This window comes from Microtus pennsylvanicus, chromosome 17 (assembly GCF_037038515.1).
Source record: "Microtus pennsylvanicus isolate mMicPen1 chromosome 17, mMicPen1.hap1, whole genome shotgun sequence".
Taxonomy (NCBI): Eukaryota; Metazoa; Chordata; class Mammalia; order Rodentia; family Cricetidae; genus Microtus; species Microtus pennsylvanicus.
The window spans coordinates 28991524-29014840 of NC_134595.1; the positions used below are offsets into that span (position 1 = coordinate 28991524).

General features: G+C 47.9%; 2 protein-coding genes across 4 annotated transcripts in view; both read right to left on the reverse strand.

Annotated features, from left to right (window-relative positions):
• Positions 1 to 8139, reverse strand: part of Asb1 (ankyrin repeat and SOCS box containing 1) — a 28909-nt gene extending 20770 nt beyond the window's left edge. The window contains exons 1-3 of one of the 2 annotated variants that reach the window (XM_075951277.1): positions 7829 to 8135; positions 4051 to 4192; positions 1058 to 1360 (exon numbers count right to left, since the gene is read on the reverse strand). In XM_075951277.1, coding sequence (XP_075807392.1) covers positions 1058 to 1360; positions 4051 to 4192; positions 7829 to 7877 — 494 coding nt within the window. In that variant the 5' untranslated portion in view covers positions 7878 to 8135. Of the gene's footprint in view, positions 1 to 1057; positions 1361 to 4050; positions 4193 to 7828 lie in introns of both variants that reach the window. The other variant, XM_075951278.1, reaches the window with a different exon arrangement.
• A 10679-nt stretch (positions 8140 to 18818) lies between these two features.
• The window catches only part of Traf3ip1 (TRAF3 interacting protein 1), a 43914-nt gene continuing 39415 nt past the window's right edge, over positions 18819 to 23317 (reverse strand). For both annotated transcript variants that reach the window (XM_075951612.1, XM_075951611.1), the window contains 2 exons: positions 22302 to 22525; positions 18819 to 20455 (listed from right to left, as the gene is read on the reverse strand). In XM_075951612.1, coding sequence (XP_075807727.1) covers positions 20290 to 20455; positions 22302 to 22525 — 390 coding nt within the window. In that variant the 3' untranslated portion in view covers positions 18819 to 20289. The remainder of the gene's footprint in view (positions 20456 to 22301; positions 22526 to 23317) is intronic.

Genomic DNA, 23317 nt, shown 5'->3' on the forward strand with positions numbered 1-23317 from the left:
TCTGCTCCCCTCAGTTACTGGATGAAGGTTCTATGATGACAACTACCCTCTCACTAAGAGCAAACTAGCTACCTAAGCTACACTAGCCCACCCTAGAACTAGCTGGCCTCCACATTAAGGGATGAACAAGACATCTAGGGTGGAAAGATGCTACTCAAAGTATGAAAGGGGAGAACAAAAGCTGGTTCAAACAAAAGGAAATGTAATATCAATATAATTAAATCACAACACTCAGCTCAAAATCTAATTGAAATGCAGAGGCAACTGACAAAAGTCACAACAGTAATTACAGACTTATACATTTCTCTAAATTTTGGCTGCTTTGATGGCAAAGAAAAAATGGGGATCCTGAAGGAGAGAACTTAGGTTAACACACCATGCAAGCATTCATAACAATGTGTGTGAGGGGCATCAATAATGAAAAACTTCACTGTTATTACAGAATCCTCTTCCAAAACTCTAAGAACAAAGAAGAAATCAACCTCAACTATAGCTATTTAAAAAATTGAGCTTTGGAGGCTGGAGAGATGTCTCACCAGTTAAGCATTTACTGCACTTGCAGAGGACCAGAGTTCAGTTCCCAGCACCCACATCTGCTCACAACCATCTGTAATGAGATTTGGTGCCCTCTTCTGGCCTGCAGGGATACATGCAGGCAGAACACTGAATAAAGAAATAAAAGAAAGTTTACATTGTTAAAAATAAGCACACAACTCAAAAAGTTAAGAAAAATAACAGTAAGCATAAGGCATCAGTGGGTGAGAAAGCAAAGAAGGGCACTAATGAAGCAGTCCTTCCAAGTCCTCTAACAAGCACACTCTTTTTTTTTTTTTTTTTTGGTTTTTCGAGACAGGGTTTCTCTGTGGCTTTGGAGCCTGTCCTGGAACTAGCTCTGTAGACCAGGCTGGTCTCAAACTCACAGAGATCCGCCTGCCTCTGCCTCCCGAGTGCTGGGATTAAAGGCGTGCGCCACCACCGCCCGGCTACAAGCACACTCTTAAAGTAGAAAAAAACCAAGTAGAGAACCAGGAAAGGCTACAGACCTGGCAGTACTGACCTGATAAGAGCCTTCAGGATGTCATCCCTACCCACGCGAGAGGCATGGTAGACAGGAGTGCTGCGGTGGTGCCGGCTGCCATTGGGGTCAGCACCAGCTTCTAAAAGGATCTCAGTGCTCTCCAGGTGCCCATTCACTACAGCCACATACAGGGCAGTCTGCCCCTTGACATCCACTAGGTCCACCTCGGCTCCTTTGCGTATGAGGAAGTCCACACAGTTCCCATGGCCTGCAGTGGCTGCAATTCTCAGTGGTGTACAGGGGAGCCAGCCACAGCACCAGACAGACTTTTCATTGATGCGGCTATATGGGGAACACAGGGAGCTTATGAGAGTCACCCCAGGCAAATGAGCAGTCTCCCTCTTCTCACACTGGCAAAGGCTCCCAAGAAAGACAGCTAATGCCAACCCCCCAGTTTTGGAATACCTTCACCTGTGTTCTGTTTTCTGTCTCATGATGCTAAGCATCAAACCCAGGATCTTGTACACATTATGCAAACATTCTACCCCTGAGCTACATTTCCAGCCCTTTGTGTTCTATGTCCTGAAATGCTTCCACAATTGCCCTGCTGAACTTAAGCAGAGAAAATAGGCATTTGGGGTCCAGTGACAAGGAAACTAGGGGCTTCAGCAAAATAATCAGCACTAAAACTGAGATTTCTAGTTCTTAGATACCTAACCTACATTTCAACGCCTATTCCTCTACAATACTTATATAGATCCATCAGGAACACAGGGCAGGACAGGCAGGGCCATGCACGCCCTCTTACTAGTGACCACCTCTAAAGGTCCAATGCTGGAATCCTCTCCAGATAAAGACAATCAATAGTAGTAATCTATCTCCTCCTACCCTGACCCAGAATAACTGAGAGTCTAGGAGATCATTAGGATTATGGGGGCAGCATTCTTGGCCAGCAGTGGCAGCCAACTGTCCAGACACAGCTCTCAGACAGTATGACCACCAGAAAAGTATTTATGCTGTCCACTGACCCTCCAGGTCAGCAACCAAGGTGTGTTTAACCTCAGCTTCCACACTGAAGCAGAAACTAAGGACCATCCCATAGGCAGTGTCTCTCTAAACCAGTCCTGGTGTTCCACCTCCAGTCATATATAGGCTGATATGGGCCAATAAAGTCCAGGAACCCTCCAGAACTCACCACCAGAGACATGAACAGCAAAAGAAAATGTTAAAGAAAAAGGACATTCATGAACCCTGAGTTTAAGAAAGGAGCCAGTGTGGTGGCATGGGCCAATAATCTAGAACTCAGGAGGGGGAGGCAGAGGTAGAAGGGTCTGGAGTTCAAAGCCAGCCTAGAATATTAAGCTACATAAGGGCCAAATGGGAAGGAAGAAATAGGGGAAAGGGGAGAAAAAGGGAAGAGAGAAAAGAGGACAAGGAGAGAAGAGGGGACAGGGAGAGGGAAGGGGAGCACAATAGGAACTTCACTGAACTCTTTCATTCTACTGCTCTATCTGTATGCTTAAGTCTTTCAGGCGCTTGAGCCACATTAAATAAATTCAAATTTTGTGCTTGGTTTTATTAGGTTTATTCATTTTATTTCACATATGAATGTTCTGCCTGTACATATTTTTTTGTGCCATATGCATGCTTGGTGCCTGCAGAAGTCAGAAGAGGATGTCTCATGTGAGTGCTGAGAATTGAAACTGGGTCCTCTGTGAGAGCAACAAGTGCTCTAACTGCTAAGTCATCTCTCCAGCCTGTGCTCTATGAAATAATGCTAAGACATCAGAAGGATAAGAAAGGAGCACACTGGGCTGGAGAGATGGCTCAGCCGTTAAAGGCTAGGCTCACAACCAAAAATATAAGAAAGGAGCACACTCCTGGCTGGTTAGGAATCCTTTACTTGGCAATTGTCTACACAAAGGCAGTAGTGTAGGTCTCCCACAGAGACTTCCATCAACCCACTGCGTCCACTCCTCCAGGCAAAGTAAAAACACAGAAGTATGAAGTCCAGTTTCATTTGTATTCAATATCATTCAGACAAAGTACTCAAGGAGCCCCCAGAGAAAATGATGGGTGCTCTCCTAGCATCCTGCACAGGGAGAGAGGGCAAGACTCTCAGCTTTAAAAGAAGATCCAGGACTCAGTAACTGGAAGGATTTTGTAATCAGGAGGCCAGGAAAAGAAAACAAAGGAGATGGCACCACCACATCCCTATAGTGGGAAGTCAGCTGGCCTCTGGCTGATCACTACAGACCTGAGAAGTGAAAACGAGAACATCAAAAGAATGGCAATAAAGTAGTTGTAGAAAAAGAACTACTCTGGCTAAAGAGCCATTGGAGAAAGGATGAAGAGATGGCTCAATGGTTAAGGGCATGTGACACTCTCAGAGGACCTGAGTTCGATTCCCAGCACCCACATCAGGTGGCTCACAATCACCTAATTTCAAGGGATGACTTCCCTCTTCAGGACCCTGTGGCCACCTGTATTTACATGCACATACCCACCTGTCCCCCATACACACATAATTTAAATGAATAAAATAGTCAGGCATAGTGGTTGGTGCACACCTTTCTTTAATCCTAGCACTTAGAGGACAGAGACAGGCTGATCTCTGTGAATTTGAGGCCATCCTCGTATACATAATAAATTCTGATCCAGCCAAGGCTACATAGTGAGACCCCGTTTTAAATAAAACATTTTTTTTTTATTTTAAAGAGCCATAGGGGACTTTGAGGGGCAAGGCCACTACTGACATCTCTAACATTGCCTTCAAGAAAAACATTGAGGAAACCAATGCCTAGATAGGACAAATTACCAGGAAACACAAAGGTCAATCACAAAGCCAGACTTGAACCCAGGGACACCTGCCCACAGTACCCGGCCACCAGTAATTCTTCTTTTTGTCCCTCCACTAAAATCAAAAGGCATTCCTGCAGCATCAGTCTTAATCGGCAATCCAAACCACAAATTTCAGTCTCCTGAAGACCCACAGGCTAATACCTGCTACCAGCCCCAGCAGGGACGCTCACCTCCGGTAGCTCTCCTCTTGTAGTAGATTCCTGAGGGTCTGGAGGTCCCCTACATAGGCTGCATCATGGAGCCTTGTATCTTCACAGTGCTCTAGTGGATGGTCACAGAACTGTTCTCTCAGCCACTCCTTCAGATTAGGACCTACATGAAGAGAGGGGCTCCTATCAGTGTGGGAAACCATTGGCAAGGCCAACCAAATAGGATGCCTTCTGCAGAGGCTCCTTCCTGCCCAGCCACACAGGAACTTTCAAATTCCCAGAAAACCTGTAGGGTTTCCCTTATCAAACTAGCCATCCCTGACACCAAGCCTGATAAAATTCTTTTTCTAAAAAGAAAAAAAAAAATGTCCTAGTCCATGTGATCGACTGGGGAGCAATGGAACAATGAGCCAACAGGAACCTTATAGCATAGAAGATTCTACATAAAGTACTGCCAAATTAAAATTGAAAATATTACGCCAAAAATTCTAGCATGTAATTACTCTAATTTATCCCAAGTATCTAAGACCATCTTTAAAATGGGGCATCTGAAAGGAGAATGGCAGCCATCTCCTTTACTACAAAGACAGCTGGTTACTAAAAACCAAGGGCCAAACAAGAGTTGCTATACAGAAGGTAGGTGAGTTTCCCACCCTGCTGCTCTGAGAAACAACAACAAAGGTGTCTAGAGAAGAAAAACCTCAGCAGAATACTACTGCATCTACAGAGGTCCGTGTGTTAGAGGCCTGCCCAGTATGGTAGTGCTGAGAGACAACACAGCCCTTTAACCAGTGTGGCATCACATGGGCCACAGGGTCAGTGGGAAAGTGTCTTCCTGCAGGTCTGCAGAATTTCTCCTGGGATCCTGGAGAGGTCTTATCAGAGGGTAATTATAAGAACGTGAAACCTGCCCCACCTAGACTCTGGCTTCCTGGTTAGCCAGGAGATCACAGTTCCTCCACTGGTGTCTGCCTCGAGGTGCCTACATCAGAACCTGCACCATGAAATTCAGCCTCTAAGACTGAACTAAATAAATCAGTTTTCTTTATAGTTATCCTATCTCAGGTATTTTGTTGTAGCAATGAAAATAACAGGAAAAGTCTCAAATGTAACACTGTATAAAAATTACACTTCAAGATGTCTCCATTAGTAGTACTCGCCATGCCAACGCGAGCCCTTAAGCTCAGATCCCCAACACTCATATAAAAAGCCAAGACCAGTTGCACATGCCTGTAGTTCTACCAGGGGTAGAAACAGGAGGCTCCCTAGGGCTGTGGATCTCTGGGCTGGCTGGCAGCCAGTCTAGCTAAATCCAAATCTGCAAACTCCATATGCAGTGAGAAACCTTGTTTCAAAAATAAGGTGGATAACACTAAATGTTGACCTCTGACCTCCACATATACATGTGCACACACACGCACAAGAAGAAATAGAAAAATTATAACTAAGTAAAAAACTAAAAAGTAAATGCATAAATACAAGTACAGCCTATATAACAAAAAATAAAGAGGACTAAATAGAAAAACCATACGTATTATGTACTAGAATGAGAAGATTCAATATAAAAGAATTCCCAAGGTTACCCATAAATAAAATGTAGCCAGTCTCTTCAGAAATTTAATACTGGATATGCCAAAAATATTCCAAAATTTATTTGTAGATATACATAAGGGAGAATTGTTTTTTGTTTTAGTAAGAATAATGGGCGTGGTGGCACACTCCTTTTAATCCTAGCATTTGGGAGGCAGAGCAGGTGTCCAACCTGATCTACAGAGTGAGTTCCAGGACAGCCAAAGAAACCCTATCTTAAAAAACAAAAAACAAACAAAATAATGGGGTGGAAAAAAAACTCTATCATACTAGATAACAAAACTCTCACCAAACTGAACAAAAACAAAACAAAACAATAGCAACACAAAACCAGGCATCAAAAGCAGAGAGAGAAATGTAGTCAATGGAGAACATTTGTACAATTAATCACCTGCTTGGAAACATCTGCATCGCTGCTCACATCAAAGTCCAAACTTAACTCCAGGAGACTGATGTTTTATAAAAACTTGCATCAAAAGGTGTTATAAAAACAGCACAAATTCTAACTGCTGCGATACAAGTCTCCCACCCTGTGATGATGTCCTAGCATGTGACCAGGCATCATTCTAAAGCATACCCTTCACAAACAGGCTTTTTCTAGATGTTGTTTTCATATTCAAACAGAATGTCCTTTGAGTCCCTACCAAATACAAGACTCTCCTAAAGGGACAGTGTGCTGATGAGTAGGTGGGCATCCTTACCCTCCAGGATCTGAAAGTCCACTGAACGGGGAAGACAAGGTTCACAAACACCTACGTGGCTCCTTCGGATCCCACAACCTCACGTGCAGCGGATCAACAGGTGGGCATCAAGCCCAGAAACTGCTCTTTAAGGCTCCATCCAGGTCCTCCTCCAATCATTGCCCTCCACAAGTACACTGCAGTTACCGATGGATATACAAGTCCAAAGCCAAAGTTGGGGAAGAAACAGATGTGTCAAGAAAGTGGGCACCAGAGAACTTGATCAGGTCTTTGGACCTCTCTTTGCTCATCTCTCTTCAAGGCTACCAGCCCGGGGCCAGGGCACCCTCAGAAATTCCCCCAATTCTAGAGTCAAAGGCCACTTCATGTTTGTGTTTTTCGGATCTTCCATTCCAGTGACAACACAACTACCCCCGAGGTAGCACTCAAGACCAGTCTCTCCACCCCGAGCTGGACACACTAACAAAACAGGTACTGAAAGGCCAAAACCAGATTCTTTTACAGGACCCTTCTCCACACTAAGGAATAGCTGCCTTTTACCCACCCCATGAGTGTCTCCCATGACACTCCTGCATGACAGAGCAGCCCACCCGGAGATCTTGTCTGTCCCTGAGATCAAAGTCAAAGCCAACCAAAGTTCTGGGTGGCAAAGGCTTTGTCTAGCCTTTTCAGGTCATCCTGATAACCTCGTGAGCCAAGCCAACAGTAAATAAATAAATTAAATAAATAAATAAAGCCTGTTGACTTGATGGAGGGAGGGAGGACAAGACAGTCATTTGTGTGGCCTTCTGAGATTTTGATACCTAAAAGAGTTCCCTGAACAAAACAAGCGCCTCTCCAAGACCAGAGATGGGCACAGCAAGGTCCCTACCACACGCATGGCAGTCTCAGAAAGACCCCATGTGGGACTTCGCACCAGGAAGTTCCTCTCCTGGGAATTCTCGGTTTCACAGTGGCAGTACGGCAAAGTGGAGATGCTGGGGCAGGTGGCGAATGTCAGTCTTTCTCTGCAGGTAGGTGGGTCAAGCGCCGCTGTAAGCGCTGTGTCACTGGCAGGCTCTCTGGGGACAGCATGGTCGTCAAGGGGGGCAGGGGGTGTCCAGTGGCTACGAGGCGCTGACTGGCAGGACGGGATGAGGAAAAGGAGCCTGCCCTACAGCGGGCCGACCTCTGAGGACCTTTCCTGACCAGTGTGCTCAGACCTGGAAGAGGATCCGTGCTCCGTGTCACGGCTGTGGTCACTGACTAGGATCGGCTAACAGGGTGGCAGTTACAAGACCAACTTTGGAAAGAAAAAAATCCCGCGAGAGGGTTGACCACGGGAGGCCGAGAGCGGGGGTCGCGCCCTGGGCCCCACGATGCCTGACGTCCACTACCTGACCCCGGGTGCGGCTCCGCAGACCTGGCCGGCGGGGACGTAGGACACAGGCGCTGGACGCCAGAGCGTCATTCTGACTGATCCAGAGACGCAGCCCCCGTTCCCCACCACCCCAAGCAGCTCACGTTACCTGCGGCCCTCGGGCCGGCCCGCCCTTCGGGGCTCCCGCCCTCCGCCATGCCGACTCGGCCCTCGTCCTCCGCCTGGACCCCACGGTGGTCCGGCAGCCTCCTCGGCGACGCCGTCAAAGTGCAAAGCTGTCTGAGGTACACCTGCGACGCCAACGGCAGGTGGGCGTGTCCGGGGCTCGGCTTCCGGCCAGTATGCGCCTCGCTAGCGCACTTCCGGCTCCGCCAGCGGGGCGCTCGGGTCTCCACTTCCGGCCTAGCTAACGGACTTGAGCGCGGTGCTGGGTGGAAGACAAAACTGGGTGGCGGCGTCTGCGAAGGAAGCTGCAAGTCTAGGGAAACACCTTTCCCCTGGGGGCGGAGGCTTATTTGCATGCTTCAGGAACTTCTGATTGGCAGGTTCTGTCCCCACCACGGGGAAAAGGCGGGACGTGGGCGTGGCCGCTGCGGCCGAGGAGAACGTTCTCGGCCCCCCGCGGCGGCTGAAGGTAGTGTAGACTCGAGGCAGCGCCTGGCACCGGTCCTTACGGTGCGGCTCCCGACGGTGCCTTCCGAGTCGTTGACTTGTAAAGTGGTGTAAGTCGAGTGCAGCCCAGAATATCTCCATGGAGCCAGCAGGGCTTGTAGCCTGGAGAGGCGTGTTGGCCGAGTGACTTTCCCCAAGCACTCTTGGATTTTACCCCGGTCGCACCGTGGGCGTCGCTTTCTGAACAGCTCTTAAGCTCGGACGCCGTCGGGTCCTTCCGTTCTCTCCCTCGCGACTTAGGGAAAAAGTCTCTTGCAGGGGAAGGACTCCAGGGAGCCGGGAAGGCAGCGCCTTAAGGAGACAGAAGCGCCCCGCTGTGCGTTGAGGTGGAGGAGAGTCACTGTGGCTGTGACTCGTCTGCATCTTTGTGTGGTCATGGCACACCAGCTGAGAGCTAGTAACCCATAAGTACCCCCACATATCCTTACGCCCAGGCTGGCTCAGCTACCCAGGTCTGTAGAGCTGGGTGGGGCAGCCTGGAGCCATGGGCATCGAGGGTGTTGAAGGGAAAGAGAAGAGACTCCTGCGGTGGTGTTTGGGCTTGATAACAGCAGAGAGCGCCGCTGGCGTGAGATACACGTGACACCAGTGACGCTGCAGGGAAGAGAGCCAGGTGGCCCAGCCTTACCGCTCTACTCCACAACTACAAATCCCTAGCTCGGATGTCTCGAGTGTAAAACCACCCAGATGTGCACGGACGGATAAATACACATCAAAATGTGGCCCTGTGGACTATCCACACAGCCTTAAAAAGTCTCTGTCCCGGGCTACAGTATGGACAACCCTGGAGGACACTGTGCCCAGTAAAATAAGCCACCTATAAAGAAGAAATCGTGTACTCGTAGGAGGTCACTAAAGGAATCAACTTGGTAGAAACAGAAACGGAATAGTGGATACCAGGTTGTGGCTAGAAGAGGGAGTTCCTGTGGTAAGGGAACAGATAAAACTCCTTGCTGTCACCCGAGCCAGAGAATGTCCCTTTTTTCTCATAGAGACTGCAACTCAGGCCAAACTGGATTCATGGCTTTGACTCAGACAAGAATTCTAGAACTAGTAAAAGCAAATCTGAGGTTTTATTAAAAATATTTTAACATAGATTTAACCACAAGACTTAGAAGAGAGTATTAAGACGTACCCAAGTGTAGCTCAAGGGAGTCCCAAACCTTAGCACTAGCTACATACACCATTTTGATGACTCTCAACAGGTTACTCCAAAACTATGTGTGTGTATATATGAGATTATAGGGTGGCTTCAGATGTGCCTTGGATGGAATTATAATCTGAAAAGGTAAAACCAGGAGCCACTGGTTGTGTACGGAGTTTTGTACATGTCCTTTCCCGTAAATAAAGTTTCTGGTGAGAGTCCTAGAAACTGCAGATTTATTGGAGGAGGGAAGGCCTTGAGCCATTACTTGTGCCGAAATTCCTGCTTCTCTGTAGGCCAGAGGCTTCAACCAAATTCCTGAATGAGGGGGCTCCTCATCCTCCTCACGACCCCATAATTTCCCTCTCTATCCTACCTCAGAAGGAAGGGAAAGCAAAAACTTTTTTAAAATTTATTTAACTTTATTTAATGTGCATTCGTGTGAGGGTGTCAGGTCTTGTGGAACTGCATTTTTAGACAATTGTGAACTGGGAATTGAACCCGGGTCCTCTGGAAGAGCAGTCAGTGCTGTTAACGGCTGAGCCATCTGTCCAGCCCCAAGCAAAAACTTCTTAAAGACTGGGGGCAGTGCATGGAGAGAGGGTCTTACTCTGTAGCCCTTGACTGGCCTGGAGCTCACTATGTAGACCAGTCTGGCCTTGAACTCATAGAGATCAACCTGCCTCTGCTTCCCTGGTGCTGGGAAAGTACACCACCATACCTGGCAGATTGGTTTTTCTCTTTATTCAGTGTGTGTGTGCGCGCGTGTGTACTGTGAGGGGCCAGAAGAGGGGATTAGGCAGCCTGGAGCTGGAGTTACAGGCAGTTGTGAGCCAGTGCCAGAAACTATACTCTGCTCCATCCCACTGAAGTTAGTATTTTAATGGGAACAATATCAGTTTGGAAAGATTAAAAAGGTCTGGGGTTGATTATATTGTGTTTGCTTATGACTTTAAAAAGGTTAAAATGGCTAATTTCTTCAGTAGACCAGGCTGGCTTTGAACTCACAGAGATCAGCCTGCCTCAGCCTCCCAAGTGCTGGGATTCAGTGACCCAGCATAATTATTTTTTAAAGAGATTCTGGGACTGTATGTTTTTGTGTCCTTTTTTGTTGTTGTTTTGGCTAAAGGTGTGTGTGTGTGTGTGTGTGTGAGAGAGAGAGAGAGAGAGAGAGAGAGAGAGAGAGAGAGAGAGAGGGAGGGAGGGAGGGAGAGAGAGAGATGAGAATATGAAGTTGGGTCAGTGGGAGAATCTGGGAAGTTGGGGAGGGGAAAGAATATGACCAAAATACATTGTATAAAAAATTACTAAATAAAATAAGGTTTTGATTAGGTGGATCTTGCCTGGATCGGGTTGTCAAAGTTTCTGGCATGCAGTCAATTTCAACTGTGCCACCTTCCCTGGTCCCATGGGCTGCCCTCTTTTTTCACAGCCTTTGCATGGAGGTGATGCAACTGGAACAGAGCCTTCCTCTCACACCACCACGCCCCTCACCTGCCTCTACTGCTCTCCTGGGGAGGTCAGCTGCTCTGGTAAAGAGATTAACAGCCCTTGCTGCCTGAAGGTAAGGTGGTCTCTCACACCCAACACATGGCAGCACTCTTCGTGCCTGGGGTAAGGCAAATGGAAGGACCCACACTTTACCATCGCCCCCAAAGTCAGAACCCCAAGGTCAGGAGCCTGATTAGTGCTGTAGCTGTACCCAAGACCTCAGAGTCTACAGCTAACTGGGTTAAGCCTTTTCTCAAAGACCACCCAACCCCACATATCTCTCCCTTACAAAATCCCAGTTCTCCCAGGTTTTCTGAGCTCAGAAAACCTAACCAGAAAGGAATCCAGCAAGCAGCCCCTCATCCCATCTCAGCCCTTTCCCACTGCAGGCAGGTAGAGGGCTTTCCCAAAACACAGCAGGGACACCAGCCTGAGGCCCCAGTTGCATATAGGGAAGGATGCTGCCCACCCCCCAATCAGGTATGCTGACCCTCCACGGCTCCTGCCCTGCATGAGAACTATGCAATAGATTGAATCAACGGGGGCCTGAATGGACATTTCTCCTGGTCCTGACCCCTGGGCAGTGTTGGGCACATCTACTATTCTCTTATGAAGCAGCATGTTTAGAACTCCATCCTTGGTGGAGATGGGAAGATTCTTCAGGTTTCACCACTGAGTCCAGAATTTCTTTTCCTGTCCCTGCTTGCTCCACAGACATTGCTACCCAAGCCCCAAAGCCAACTTGTGAAGTGCCGGGAGGCAGAGTCCACATCCTACTGGTGGACCCCAAATGGGGCACTTCCTCCACAGATCAGTTCTATCCCTGTCACTGTAGCTGGTGGGAAGTGCCACTTCACTGGATGATAACCCAAATTTGGGAAGTGACCCCAAATTCCACGGGTGACATGTACCAGATATAGAAAATCTCAGAACTTTATGGACAGCCCTTATGTATATTCCTGTCATAACACTTGGCTGAAGGTCATTTTACTCCATTCGAATAAAAATCACAGAGGTAGCTTCCTCGGTGTTGACAGCCCTGCATACCCGAAATTCACATGCCAGACTTCCAAACCTCAGAGCTTACAGTTTAAGCCCCAGTAACTAGAGCCTTATGGTCCCAGCCTTTCAAAGCTAGGTCCTCAAATCACAGCAATTCTGTGCCTTCCAAAGTGGGGGCCCTGCAGCCGATGTCACCGCTCCAAAGCTGAGTGACCAGGTCCTCTGTTACCTGAACCAGAGGCTCATTGCTCACTGCTTTCCTGAAGAGCCAGGAACCGGCAAAATGTGGAAAGAGAAAACTTCTCAGCTCCTCTCTGCCCTTGCCTGTAGCACTGTTCCAGATGTTAGGAAAGATGAACAAAGCCAGGGAATGTGCACGCGTACATACAGCAGCCAATGGGAGACATCCACAGCTGTCCCCCTGCCACCAGGGTTTCAGGCCCCAGCATAGAAGGCTGTGAAATCAGTCAGTCAATTCAAAACCTCTCCCTCTTTCCCTCCTCTCCCCTCCCTTCTTTCTGATGGTCTCCAGCTCCTGGCAAATCTCCTGCCTCAGTCTCTCAAGTGCTGAGATTATAGGTATGAGTCACCACACCCAGCTAAAACATGTTTACTTCATATTTAAACCTTTTGAACAATTTAATTTCAAAAACCAAAATCTGTCCACAGTTGGGCCCTGGAATGTGACACTCTTTTGAGAAACCTGTGCCCACTCCAGAGTGTGACCACTGTCCTTACTTTTCTTTTGAAAAAAAAAATGTTCTTTGTATAAACTATATACATGCAGTGCCCAAGGAAGCCAGAAGAGGTTCCATCTGGTATTGCTTTTCCTGGAGCTGGAGTTACAGGTCCCCTGAAAAGGTGGCAAGCACTCCTCTCCACTTAGCCATTGCTCCATCCTAACTGTCGTCTCTCTTAACTCCCATGCTTCAGTATTTGTGAGCACTTTTTCTAAGTAAACACAATATTGGCTTTGTCCTGACCTACACTGCAATTCTTTTCCTGCAGTGAAGAATCCTGGCTTCACCTGAGCAGAGTCTGGAAGTGCTCCATTGATGGAGGAAGGTCATTGGTTAATTAAATAAAGAAACTGCTTGCCCTGATAGGTTAGAACATAGGTGGGTGGAGTAAACAGAACAGAATCCTGGGAGGAAGAGGAAGTGAGCTGAGAGATGCCATGCTCCCCTCTCCCGGGCAGATGCAATAGCTCTGCTCTCTGAGGCAGACACACACAATGAAGCAAGCCACCAGTTCAGACATGCTGAATCTTTCCCGGTAAGACTACACTGTTTATTAGAGATGGGTTGATCGGGATATCAGAATTAGCCAGTAAGGGCTAAGGCTAATGGGCCAAGCAGTGTTTAAAAGAATACAGTGTCTGTGTAATTATTTCGGGGCATAAGCTAGCAGGCGGCTGGGGTGCTGGGGCGCAGCCCCGCTGCTCCTATTACTACACTCCATGAGCTGCTGGAGGCAGGGGTGGCAAAGACAGCACTTGCCTGTGTATGATGCCTCCTGGGTGCTGGCTCGTGGGAGATTTAGAGCTAAAGAAACCTCAGCCTGAAGTGGGAAAGGACCAGAGGAACAGTAACTCAGACACAAAGCATCTGAGAGTGCCTCCCAGCCCAGATCAGGAAGTGAATCCAGGACAGGAGGGCTCCAGAACACAGGACTAGTTTCACAGCAGGGTAGGCTGGGGCTGCAGCCCCTCCACACCCTGGACTCTGCCCTTCGCTATGTGGTCCTCACTGCCAGGTAACATTTTCCTCCCATAAAGCATAGCTTCTGTCAGCTGGACTCATAAATCTGCTAATGACCCCTGAAGGCCAGCTTTGTGCCCCTTAGGCAGACATCTGGGGCCCTTTGTTAGGCAAGTCCAGCTACCCACCCCACCCCCTACCTCCTATTGTACACACACAGACGTGGCTTATTTGCCTCCTCACACCATCCCAAGAGCTCTTTCTCCAGTTCACCAGGTGTCCCATCTGTCCATCAGGGCCCTGGGCTCCAGGCCTGCTCTACCTGTGTGACCCCTAGCATTTACCTCACCTCACCTCACAGCTTCCCGAGAAGCTAACTCCTACATTCATTTCTCCCTCTACTGGAATGAGTGTGTGTTTCTCTCATGGGAACTTGCCTGGGTTTATGAGGACAAGTGGATCAACATCCCTCAACAGCCAGAGCCAACAAGATCCAGGAATGCGGGGACAATGGACCAGAGTAGAGCATTGAATAGTGACCTCCAAGAGTACTGGCCCCTGTGAATGCAAATCAGCTACACAAAGGTCATTGCAAACGTCAGTGAAGAACCTCAGCACAAAGCCACTTGGAGTAGCATAGACTCCTAAGACAGTTTATTCCCAAAAGACACAGATATTACAGGCCTGGTCCCCAGTCCGTGGTATTAGAAGTTGTGGAAGCCTTAGGAGGAGCCAAATGTCAGAAACTGGGGTGACTGGGAATGTACCATCAGACTGTGGGACTATGGGACCCAGACCTTCCTCATTCTCTTTTACTTCCCTGCCCATGCAGTGAGTGGTTTTGTTCTGTCATGTGCTCCCATAAAGTACCATCTTGCCACCAACTCAAAAACTGTGAGAGACTGCTCTGTGGCCTCACCAGCGGGCCACCAGGCTCCTCACTCAGAAACTAAAGGAGCGCTTCTCACCACACGCCCACACTGTCTCTGATTTCCCTTGTGGACCAGGAGCAAGTCCAGCTGGATCCCCAGCCAGGACTTGTGGTGTATGAAAGCCTCCCCCTAAAGGACTCGGAAAACAGAAGACAAAGAAGTCACAGCGTGTAACTGCTCTTAGCTGTGCTACCCTACCCACAAGCTCCATTTAGGGGACTTTTTCTTTCAGAAGTTAATTATTCTCATGCTTAGAATTTATTTCCACCTGGGCCCCAAACCAAAGGCCACAGCACAAAGCGGGGCTGTTGTGGAAGCTGAGGCTCCTGCAGAGGCCACACCGGGGTCAGAATCAACGGCACTACCTTGGGCAGGGAACCAGCAGAAGGCTATTTCTGAAGCCATAAAGGCTCTAAACGCCCTGCACTGCAATTAATAAATATCATTGTTGATAGACAGAAACAAAACCCGCCTTCACGTCTTGATTTGGTGGCCCGTTTGGTGAAACACTTACGAACAGGCTCGGCCAACATACACACATAATGGCTTTAATTACATCCTGTGAATTTATTTTTCCAGAGAGAAATATTTCTGAGGGGAAATGTCCATAAAAGCAGCTTTAGCAGAGTGTGGTTGTGTGTGCATTTCCTATAGGAAATCTGTTTAGTTTAAATCCCAGCCTAAGGGCAAAAGACAGGGGACCCAGAACAGCCTGCTGACAGCCCAGAGGGGGTGGTGTCTGGGGCCACTGTGCCCTTTGCTCTTTGCCCCTGAGATGACTCTCTCAGTTCTGCACTCAGTAATTCAGACCTATTCTTAGGAGAACGAAGGGGGCTATGCTTTCACGGCTGCATGCTGGGCACTGTTGTCCTCCCAGGTGAGAACCCTCCTGGTTAGTAGGACAAGGACAACAAAGACAGGTTTGAGATGGAATTCTATTTTCTTAGTAATACGTGGAGTCACAACGTCAACTCTTTTCCAGGGACCCATTCTCACTGAGATCCCTGACAGCTGGCCACCTCCCCAACTGTTGTTGTAAAGTAACTTTTTTTTTTTTTTTTGGTTTTTCGAGACAGGGTTTCTCTGTGGTTTGGAGCCTGTCCTGGAACTAGCTCTTGTAGACTAGGCTGGTCTCGAACTCACAGAGATCCACCTGCCTCTGCCTCCCAAGTGCTGGGATTAAAGGCGTGCGCCACCACCGCCCGGCTAACTTTTGAATTCTAGCACGCACACACACACATGCCAATGTTATATTAACATGTCTCCATATGCCACTTCTCTTTTTTTTTACATCACCAATACGAACCATACTTTGTAACTTCCTGAATCTTTGGCTCTCCAGCTTCCATGACAGGCCTAACATCCAAGCACCTGATCTGCACTGATAGATGCTGAAGCCTGTAGTAGGAGCTGCGGGGCTGCATTCCGCCACCCAGCTCCCGCCACCAGCTAGCTTTACCCGAAATAACAACACACAAACTGTATTCTTTTAAACACTGCTTGGCCCATTAACTCTAGCCCTTACAGGCTAATTCTCACATCCCGATCAACCCATCTCTAATAATCTGAGTAGCATCAGTCTTACCGGGAAAGATTCAGCATGTCTGACCTGGCAGCTTGCTTCATGGCATCTGCCCGGGAGAGGGGAGCATGGCCTCTGTCCTGAGGCGTCTTACCTCACTTCCTCCCAGCATTCTGTTCTGTTTACTCATCCCACCTATGTTTTAACCTATGAGGGCCAAGCAGTTTCTTTATTATAATTAACCAATGACCTTCCTCCATCAGAACCCAAGCGCAATTTTTTACGCACAATGAAGTTGCCTCCAGTTACTTCAGTCCTATCCAGGCCCACTTTCAGGCGCTGAGGAGACAGCTCAGAGGGCAGAGTGCCTGTAGTACAAGCAGGAGTCTGTATCCCAGCACCCACATACGAAGTGGCCCAGGCACAGCCACACAGGAGTACAGCCCTAGTGCTGGGGGAGGAAAGGGACAAGACCGGAGGATCATGATCTTGCTGGCCAACCAGCCTAGCTGGAAAAAAAAAAAAGGAGTTCCAAGTTCAGTGAGACTCTTATTAAAGGGTAAGAAAGGGTATGGAACATTCAACATCCTTCTCTGGCCTCTGTACACAGGCATGAACACATGTATACACATGCATATACCACACACACGTGCATGAGCACACCACACCACACGTACGTAAATAATCCACGTTGCCCATGTCCTTACTCACAAACATAAAAAATTGTGACCTTGGTATATACGTATACTCCTTGCTTTCGTTTTTATCATAAGTTTAAATTTTTTTTTAGATTTTTTTGTTTATGGATGTTTGCCTGTATATGTGTGTGCCCAGGGAGTTCAGAAGACAATGGAGCCCCTGGAGCAAGAGTTACTGATGGTTCTAAGTCACCATGGACCTGCACCCAGGTCCTCTGTAAGAGTAGCAGATGCTCTTAACCCCTGAGCCATCTCTCCAGCCCTTGTCATGAGCTTAATGCTTCATTTATCTGGACAAAATTTTCTCTCTGTTACACAAAATGTTTCTGATGTCACAGTGTGTGTATGTGGGGGTGGGGGAGGATCAAGATATAGTTAGAAAAGAGATGTCCAGAAGTCAGAGTTTACATAGTTTCATGGATTAGATACCTGACTGATCCTCGGAATGGAAACTGCTAGAATACCATATACAATGTAAAAAGTACCTTCTTCAACTCTGCAGTGATACCTTTTCTCAATAAATGCCAAGCAAGGCCCTTTGTTAGGGAGAGGCATAACACATCAGAAAGACAGATCACAAACAACAGACAGAAGGAAGGAAAATTCAAATTTTGGTTCATACTTGGTCAAGAAAGTAACAAGCAAGCAGGGTCTGGGGGTGACTGGAGCCCTGCCCACTCTCTCCAGAGGCCTCTTTGCTCTGTAGACATTGTAACCTTCTACGACTTAGGAGTCCAAGTATTTTAACAGCAAGATGGATGTCTTGACAGGTTTAAAAATAAAGGAATGAAGAGGTCTTGAGTTTTAGAGGCAACAGGAGAGCTCTCTTGGAGGAGCAGCCTGCTGCGCCTGGCCCCTCTGAGGCTCTGAGAGGGTTGGGGAGCAGCGGCTGTGAGGATCCCAGAAGAAATGCGTCTGTGCACAGCATTGCAGGCCGCAGGGCTTACATGGAGCACTTCCAGGATGCTTTCAAACTACTTCAACCAACTTAATGCTTAAAACCCGCAGCTAAAGAGTTTCTCTGTTTGCTTATTTGTGCCCATCAAAAATAGAGGGTGAACTTGGCTAGTTCAGGCAGCTTGGAAAAGCAAGGGAAGATCACCAAATCCTTTGTCAACACTAACTGGATGCCTGCCCACCCCAAATTCTCACTGGCACTCCAGGCACAGCAGGGAGGGTAACTCTGTCTTCACATATTTACTCGCTATTAGTTTTTGTAAAGTTGACCACTGAGAGGAAAACAAGTCCGAAGGTTAGCCCTGAGCTGCTGCTTCAACTGTGTGTCTGGGTCTGTGTATGAGCGCATGTGCAGAAGGGAACTCAGGCCTCACCTTCCACCTCATCTGAGGCAGGGGCTTGTTTGCTGCTGCAGAGACCAGGCTGGTCCAACCCCTGGGGATTACCTATCTCTGTCTCTCATCCTGCTGGAGGATGCCCTGGGACTGCAGATGTGAGTTACCACATCTGGCTGTTTTATGTGGGTGCTGGGGTCCCGACTCAGGTCCTCACACTTGCACAGTGAACGCTTTACCCACTGCATCCGGGCTATTTCCACACACTTCCTCTAAGCCCAGATTAGCATTGGCTGAGTCTGTAACTTCAAGTCCACACTTCTAGAAAACTTATGAACCACAGGATGGAAACAACTAGGGATACCACTTCTGTACTCTCTCAAAATAATTTGTACATCTCAAGACAGACAGTCACACACAAAGGCCTTCAGAAATGTCACAAGTGATCTTTAACCTTCTAGCAGAGGATGAGCGGGCTCATAAAGTGTCAGTCACTACAGGAAAAGCAGTGTGTCCCAGTATGGATGAGAAGTTATTTCCCCTGAACACACCCGAATATTAAAAATCCAAAAGCTTGCAACCTTTTTTGCATCAACTTGACAATCTGTACACTTATAGGAAAAAGAGGTGATTATTTTAATGATTTATGTATAAAAGAAAAATAAAACTTTATGATACAATCTGATAGACTACAGAATATAAAATTTACTCACATACAGTGTATATAATTTTGCAACATAAAAATTCTATTCATATATACAAATTCAAAAAGTTTTTATATATATCTTAACTTGGGCTGCATAGGGTTCACTTAGGGTTATGGCTAAGTCATTCAATTTATTAGAAAAGAGATTATGAACATACAAAAGACTATTGACAAACAATCCTTCCCTCCTCCTCAAACTATTCAGAAGCATCTGGTTGGCAGAGTAGTGTGCTGTGCTTCAGCAAGGAGAACTCCTACCAGTTGAAGGGAGTCTACATACTGTCCCTATAGCCCCCAGTTGAGAACTCGGCTACTGCCTTCCACTGACTGAGAAACACTAGCTGTGCCGTGTGTAAGTCTTTAGGAAACAAAATGTGCTCAGGCAGTCTTCACACTTACCAGGGCTCGCCTTGGTGAACATAATAAATACTCAGAAACATGAGGGTCATCTCAGACCTTAAGCCAGTAAGAACCTCCAAAGACAGTGAGACCCTTTATACAATAATTCAAGACCTTAGGAAGTATTTACAGTACTTTATGTAGGTGAAAAACTGAATATAAACCATAAAAAAATAATCTATGCACCTTTAAAAAAGGAAAACAAACACAAACTCTAAGTTGGTGTACTCTCTTCCTTAGTCTCTCCGCACTCCCAGCTCTCGGTGTACGCACCTACATGGAGGAAAAGAACTGTGCTGCCCTTCACGCTACAAGGTCTGGGGGCCTGGGGGACTACTTATCCATGGGGAGTACCCTAGAGGCTGAAGAAAGCCAAGGAGGCGGCCCGGGACAGTTTCCCATCAGACAGCGTCCATAAAGGCCAGACTGATTCTCTTTCGGCATCTGAACTTCAAGGGTCAAGAAAAGCAGACAGCAGGGCCATGAGGGGACTGCCCCGAAGCACGGGCAATAGTAAGAGGGCAGCATTCCCACACAGGTGACAGGCACCTTACAAGGACACAGGCTGAAATGACCCCTTTCAGGTAGAAATCAAAATGTAACTTAATCATTTCAAGCCTCGTTCTATTTTTAAGTACCCACCAAAAAGTACACAATCACTCTTTGCTTGGTGCTGGTAGGAAGTCCTCCTGGGAGACTCAAAAGCCGAAATAAAGGCCTGCCGTTTCCCCAGTGGGGTGACACAACTTACCTGCTAGAAAATTCGGGGGCAGGATTAAACAGGCTTCAGCAGAAAACATTTGCCAAAGAACAAAGAAACAAGCCCTCCCACAAAGGCGAGCTGAAGACTAAAGTAGCGAGCACTGCAGCTGGAAGGAGGTAAAACAACACGGCCTTTTAATAAGTTTAGCGCCTAAACCCAAAGTTCTGTAGCTAGCTGGGTCCGGGCATCTGCAGTCCATTTTTTCAACAGACTGGGACTCAGAGTGACAGTTTCCTGCCTTTTCTCCCATCATGAGGATGGGGGCTCCATCTCTGCAGGACTGGCCGTTCACCTTCGGGACGTCAGGTTGATACTATGCACCATTTTCTGGATCTTCTCCTCGTTCTTTAGGATGTTGGCCTTTATGGCACAGATCTTGTCCTGCTGGTCTTTGATCTGCTGCTCCAGCTCAGACAGCTCGGCCTTCAGGGGTTCCACTGCACTGTCTGTGATGCTGGGGGGTGGGGGGAGACAACGAGCGGCTCATCAGTGTCCTGAGAGTTCCGTCTGTGACACTTCCTCCAACCCAAAAGCCAAGAGTTAAGTGTCAGACCCCTAAGAATGGTGCCAAGCACCACTCACAACCGGCAGGCCTACAGTGCAAGCAAACCTGAGAATGCCAAGCTTGTTAACTTCCCACAAAACCAGAAGAGCCCAGGGCTTTATGCTGGCCTAACAGAGAGCTGATTTCCCAGCCCACGTGAGATTCCCTTTAAAAGTAAGATGAGAAGGAACTAATATTTCCTCAGTGACAGGTTTGAAGTCCTCAAAGTATACACACAAAAAGGAGCGAGGGGCAACAGGAAAGTGGGCTACCGAGTCCCCACAGACAGTGGGACCCAGCCTGGACCAGCCAGGAGACACCTCTCCTCTGGATAAGGCTCACAGGACTTAGAGGGGCTCCCTCTGCCCATGCCCTATTTGTTCAGCAGGGACAGATGACCTCTTCACTCTTGGGCAGAGCACTGGAACAAGCACAGACTATGCCTCAGAATGCTGGAGTCAAACGTAACCTTTCCCTGCAGGCTACTAAAGCCTATAACAGCCCTTTGCTGCAGTAGAGCAGGGTCAGGTTTTACAAGCAAGGCTCTCAGGGCTGACACTTGAATCAGCACAGGTGGTCTCGGTGATTTTTTAGATTTCATCATGTTGCATACTTAAAAATTCATAGGACTAAACATAATAGTAAGAAAGAACCCCCATATTTGTTGTCTAATGCAAATACAAAGCGGTCAGTCCTGAAACCATATGCACACAATAAAAGCAGACTTAGCAGGAGTGTTTATGTATTTGTGTACACACAGATATACATATACAATCAAAAAGAAAAGGCTATCCATTTGAGAGTGGGGGCATCAGAGGCGCTGGAGGGATACTTAGGATGGGCTGGAGGAAAGAAAATAGGAAAAGTGATAAAAGTGATGTGTAATTCTACTATGAAATTAATTTCTTTCTTTCTTTCTTTTTTTTTTTTTTTTTGGTTTTTCGAGACAGAGTTTCACTGTAGTTTTAGAGCCTGTCCTGGAACTAGCTCTTGTAGACCAGGCTGGCCTCAAACTCACAGAGATCTGCCTGCCTCTGCCTCCCTAGTGCAGGGATTAAAGGCGTGTGCCACCACCGCCCGACTGTTGAAATTAATTTCTAAAAAATGAAAAAAGAAAAGACAGTACAGTTTCATTTTGGCATGACAGTACACATCTTCAATCACAGTGCTCAGAGGCGGGTGATCTCTGTGAGTTCAAGGCCAGCCTGGTCTACATAGTGAAGTCTAGGCCATTCATGCTACACTGTGAGACCCTGTCTCAAAAAACAAACAAAAAAAAAAAAAAAGGAGGGAGAGGAACCAATTCTAACTCAGCTTTTTCGTAACATGAATTTACAAACTTATCATTCAGTCATATCATATGTTCTGGGGAAAAAAGGGTCACACATTAAACCACATGCTTCTAGATTACTGACTACAAACACAGGACACCTTTCTAAAGAAATCTGCTCTAAATAAAACAACTCTCTAAATAAATCTCACTTCTCAGTGGCTAGTCTATTTCTTTAGTTACAATTCTGAACGAGCTCATCAGTATCTCACTCATAGCCCTTACCTCCCTCTCCCCTCCTGCAGCCCTCACCCCCTCCCCTCCTGCAGCCCCCAGCTCTCCCTCCCCTCCTGCAGCCCCCACCTCTCCCCTCCTGCAGCCCTCACCCCCTCCCCTCCTCCTGCAGCCCCCACCTCTCCTCTCCTGCAGGCCCCACCTCTCCCCTCCTGCAGCCCTCACCCCCTCCCCTCCTCCTGCAGCCCCTACCTCTGCTCCTTGCTCAGGGCCTCGGCATGCTGCCTGTTCTCGCTGTGCCACAGCTGCAGCTCGTTCTGCATGGCGTCGACGTCCTCCTGGATGTAGTCCATGATCTTCCCCAGGGGCAGTGCGCTCTTACACAGGGTCTGGATGGACACGCGGAGCTTCTCTATCTCCTTCGACACAATGTCCTTCTCCTTCTTCCAGGCTGACTCAAAGATCAGTGAGCGCTCCTTCAGTTAGGGGAAGCAGGAAGATAAAGTCTTTAGGAGTGAGCTAGGCAAGTTAGAGGCAGCAGAAGGAAAACCCGAGGACCAGAACTTATCAGAAACTAAAGTGTGTACTTTGCAGATTCCTCGAGAAGCTGGGAAGACAAGTGGAGGACGCATGCACAAATCACCCTGTACAGAGAAGACACGGACAGTCAGCGAGCACAGAGAGCTCACAAAGTTCAGTGGCAGCGAGTAGACAAACCAACATGAAGAGGGACAAGAGACAGAGGGTTCATTGGAGGTGACACGTGGCCAGCAGTAAGCCACGAAAATGTGTCTAAGAACACAGCGGCTCGAAGCGCAATGCCAGGTGTAGGAAGAAGAAACTGGGTCTCTAGTGATTGCTGGTGAGGCAGTCTGGGGTGTCTTTAAAGGCTATCCCAGGCTACAGCTTGAATAACAAAGGGGCCTTTGAAAGGTGACTGGGTAACAGAGGGTCTCTCTTCACCCTTGAGAACTTCACAGTTACGAGGTGGGGCCTGGCAGGAGGAAGCCGGCACCTGGAGCTGCCTTTGAGAGTGCAGCTTGCTCCTGCCATCTCCGCTCCCTCTGCTCCTCAGCTGCAGGGGTGAGCAGCTGTGCTCTGCTGCCAGCACACCCTCTCCACCATGAAGCTCAGCCTCGCTGTGCCCCCAACCCGCCCCCGCCTCCTCCCCAGCAATGGAGCTAACTCAGCACAGGTGGAAGCCCCAGAAGCTGCAAACCAAAGCACAACTCTCTCCCCTGAAGATGTTTTCCTCAGGTATTCTGTCA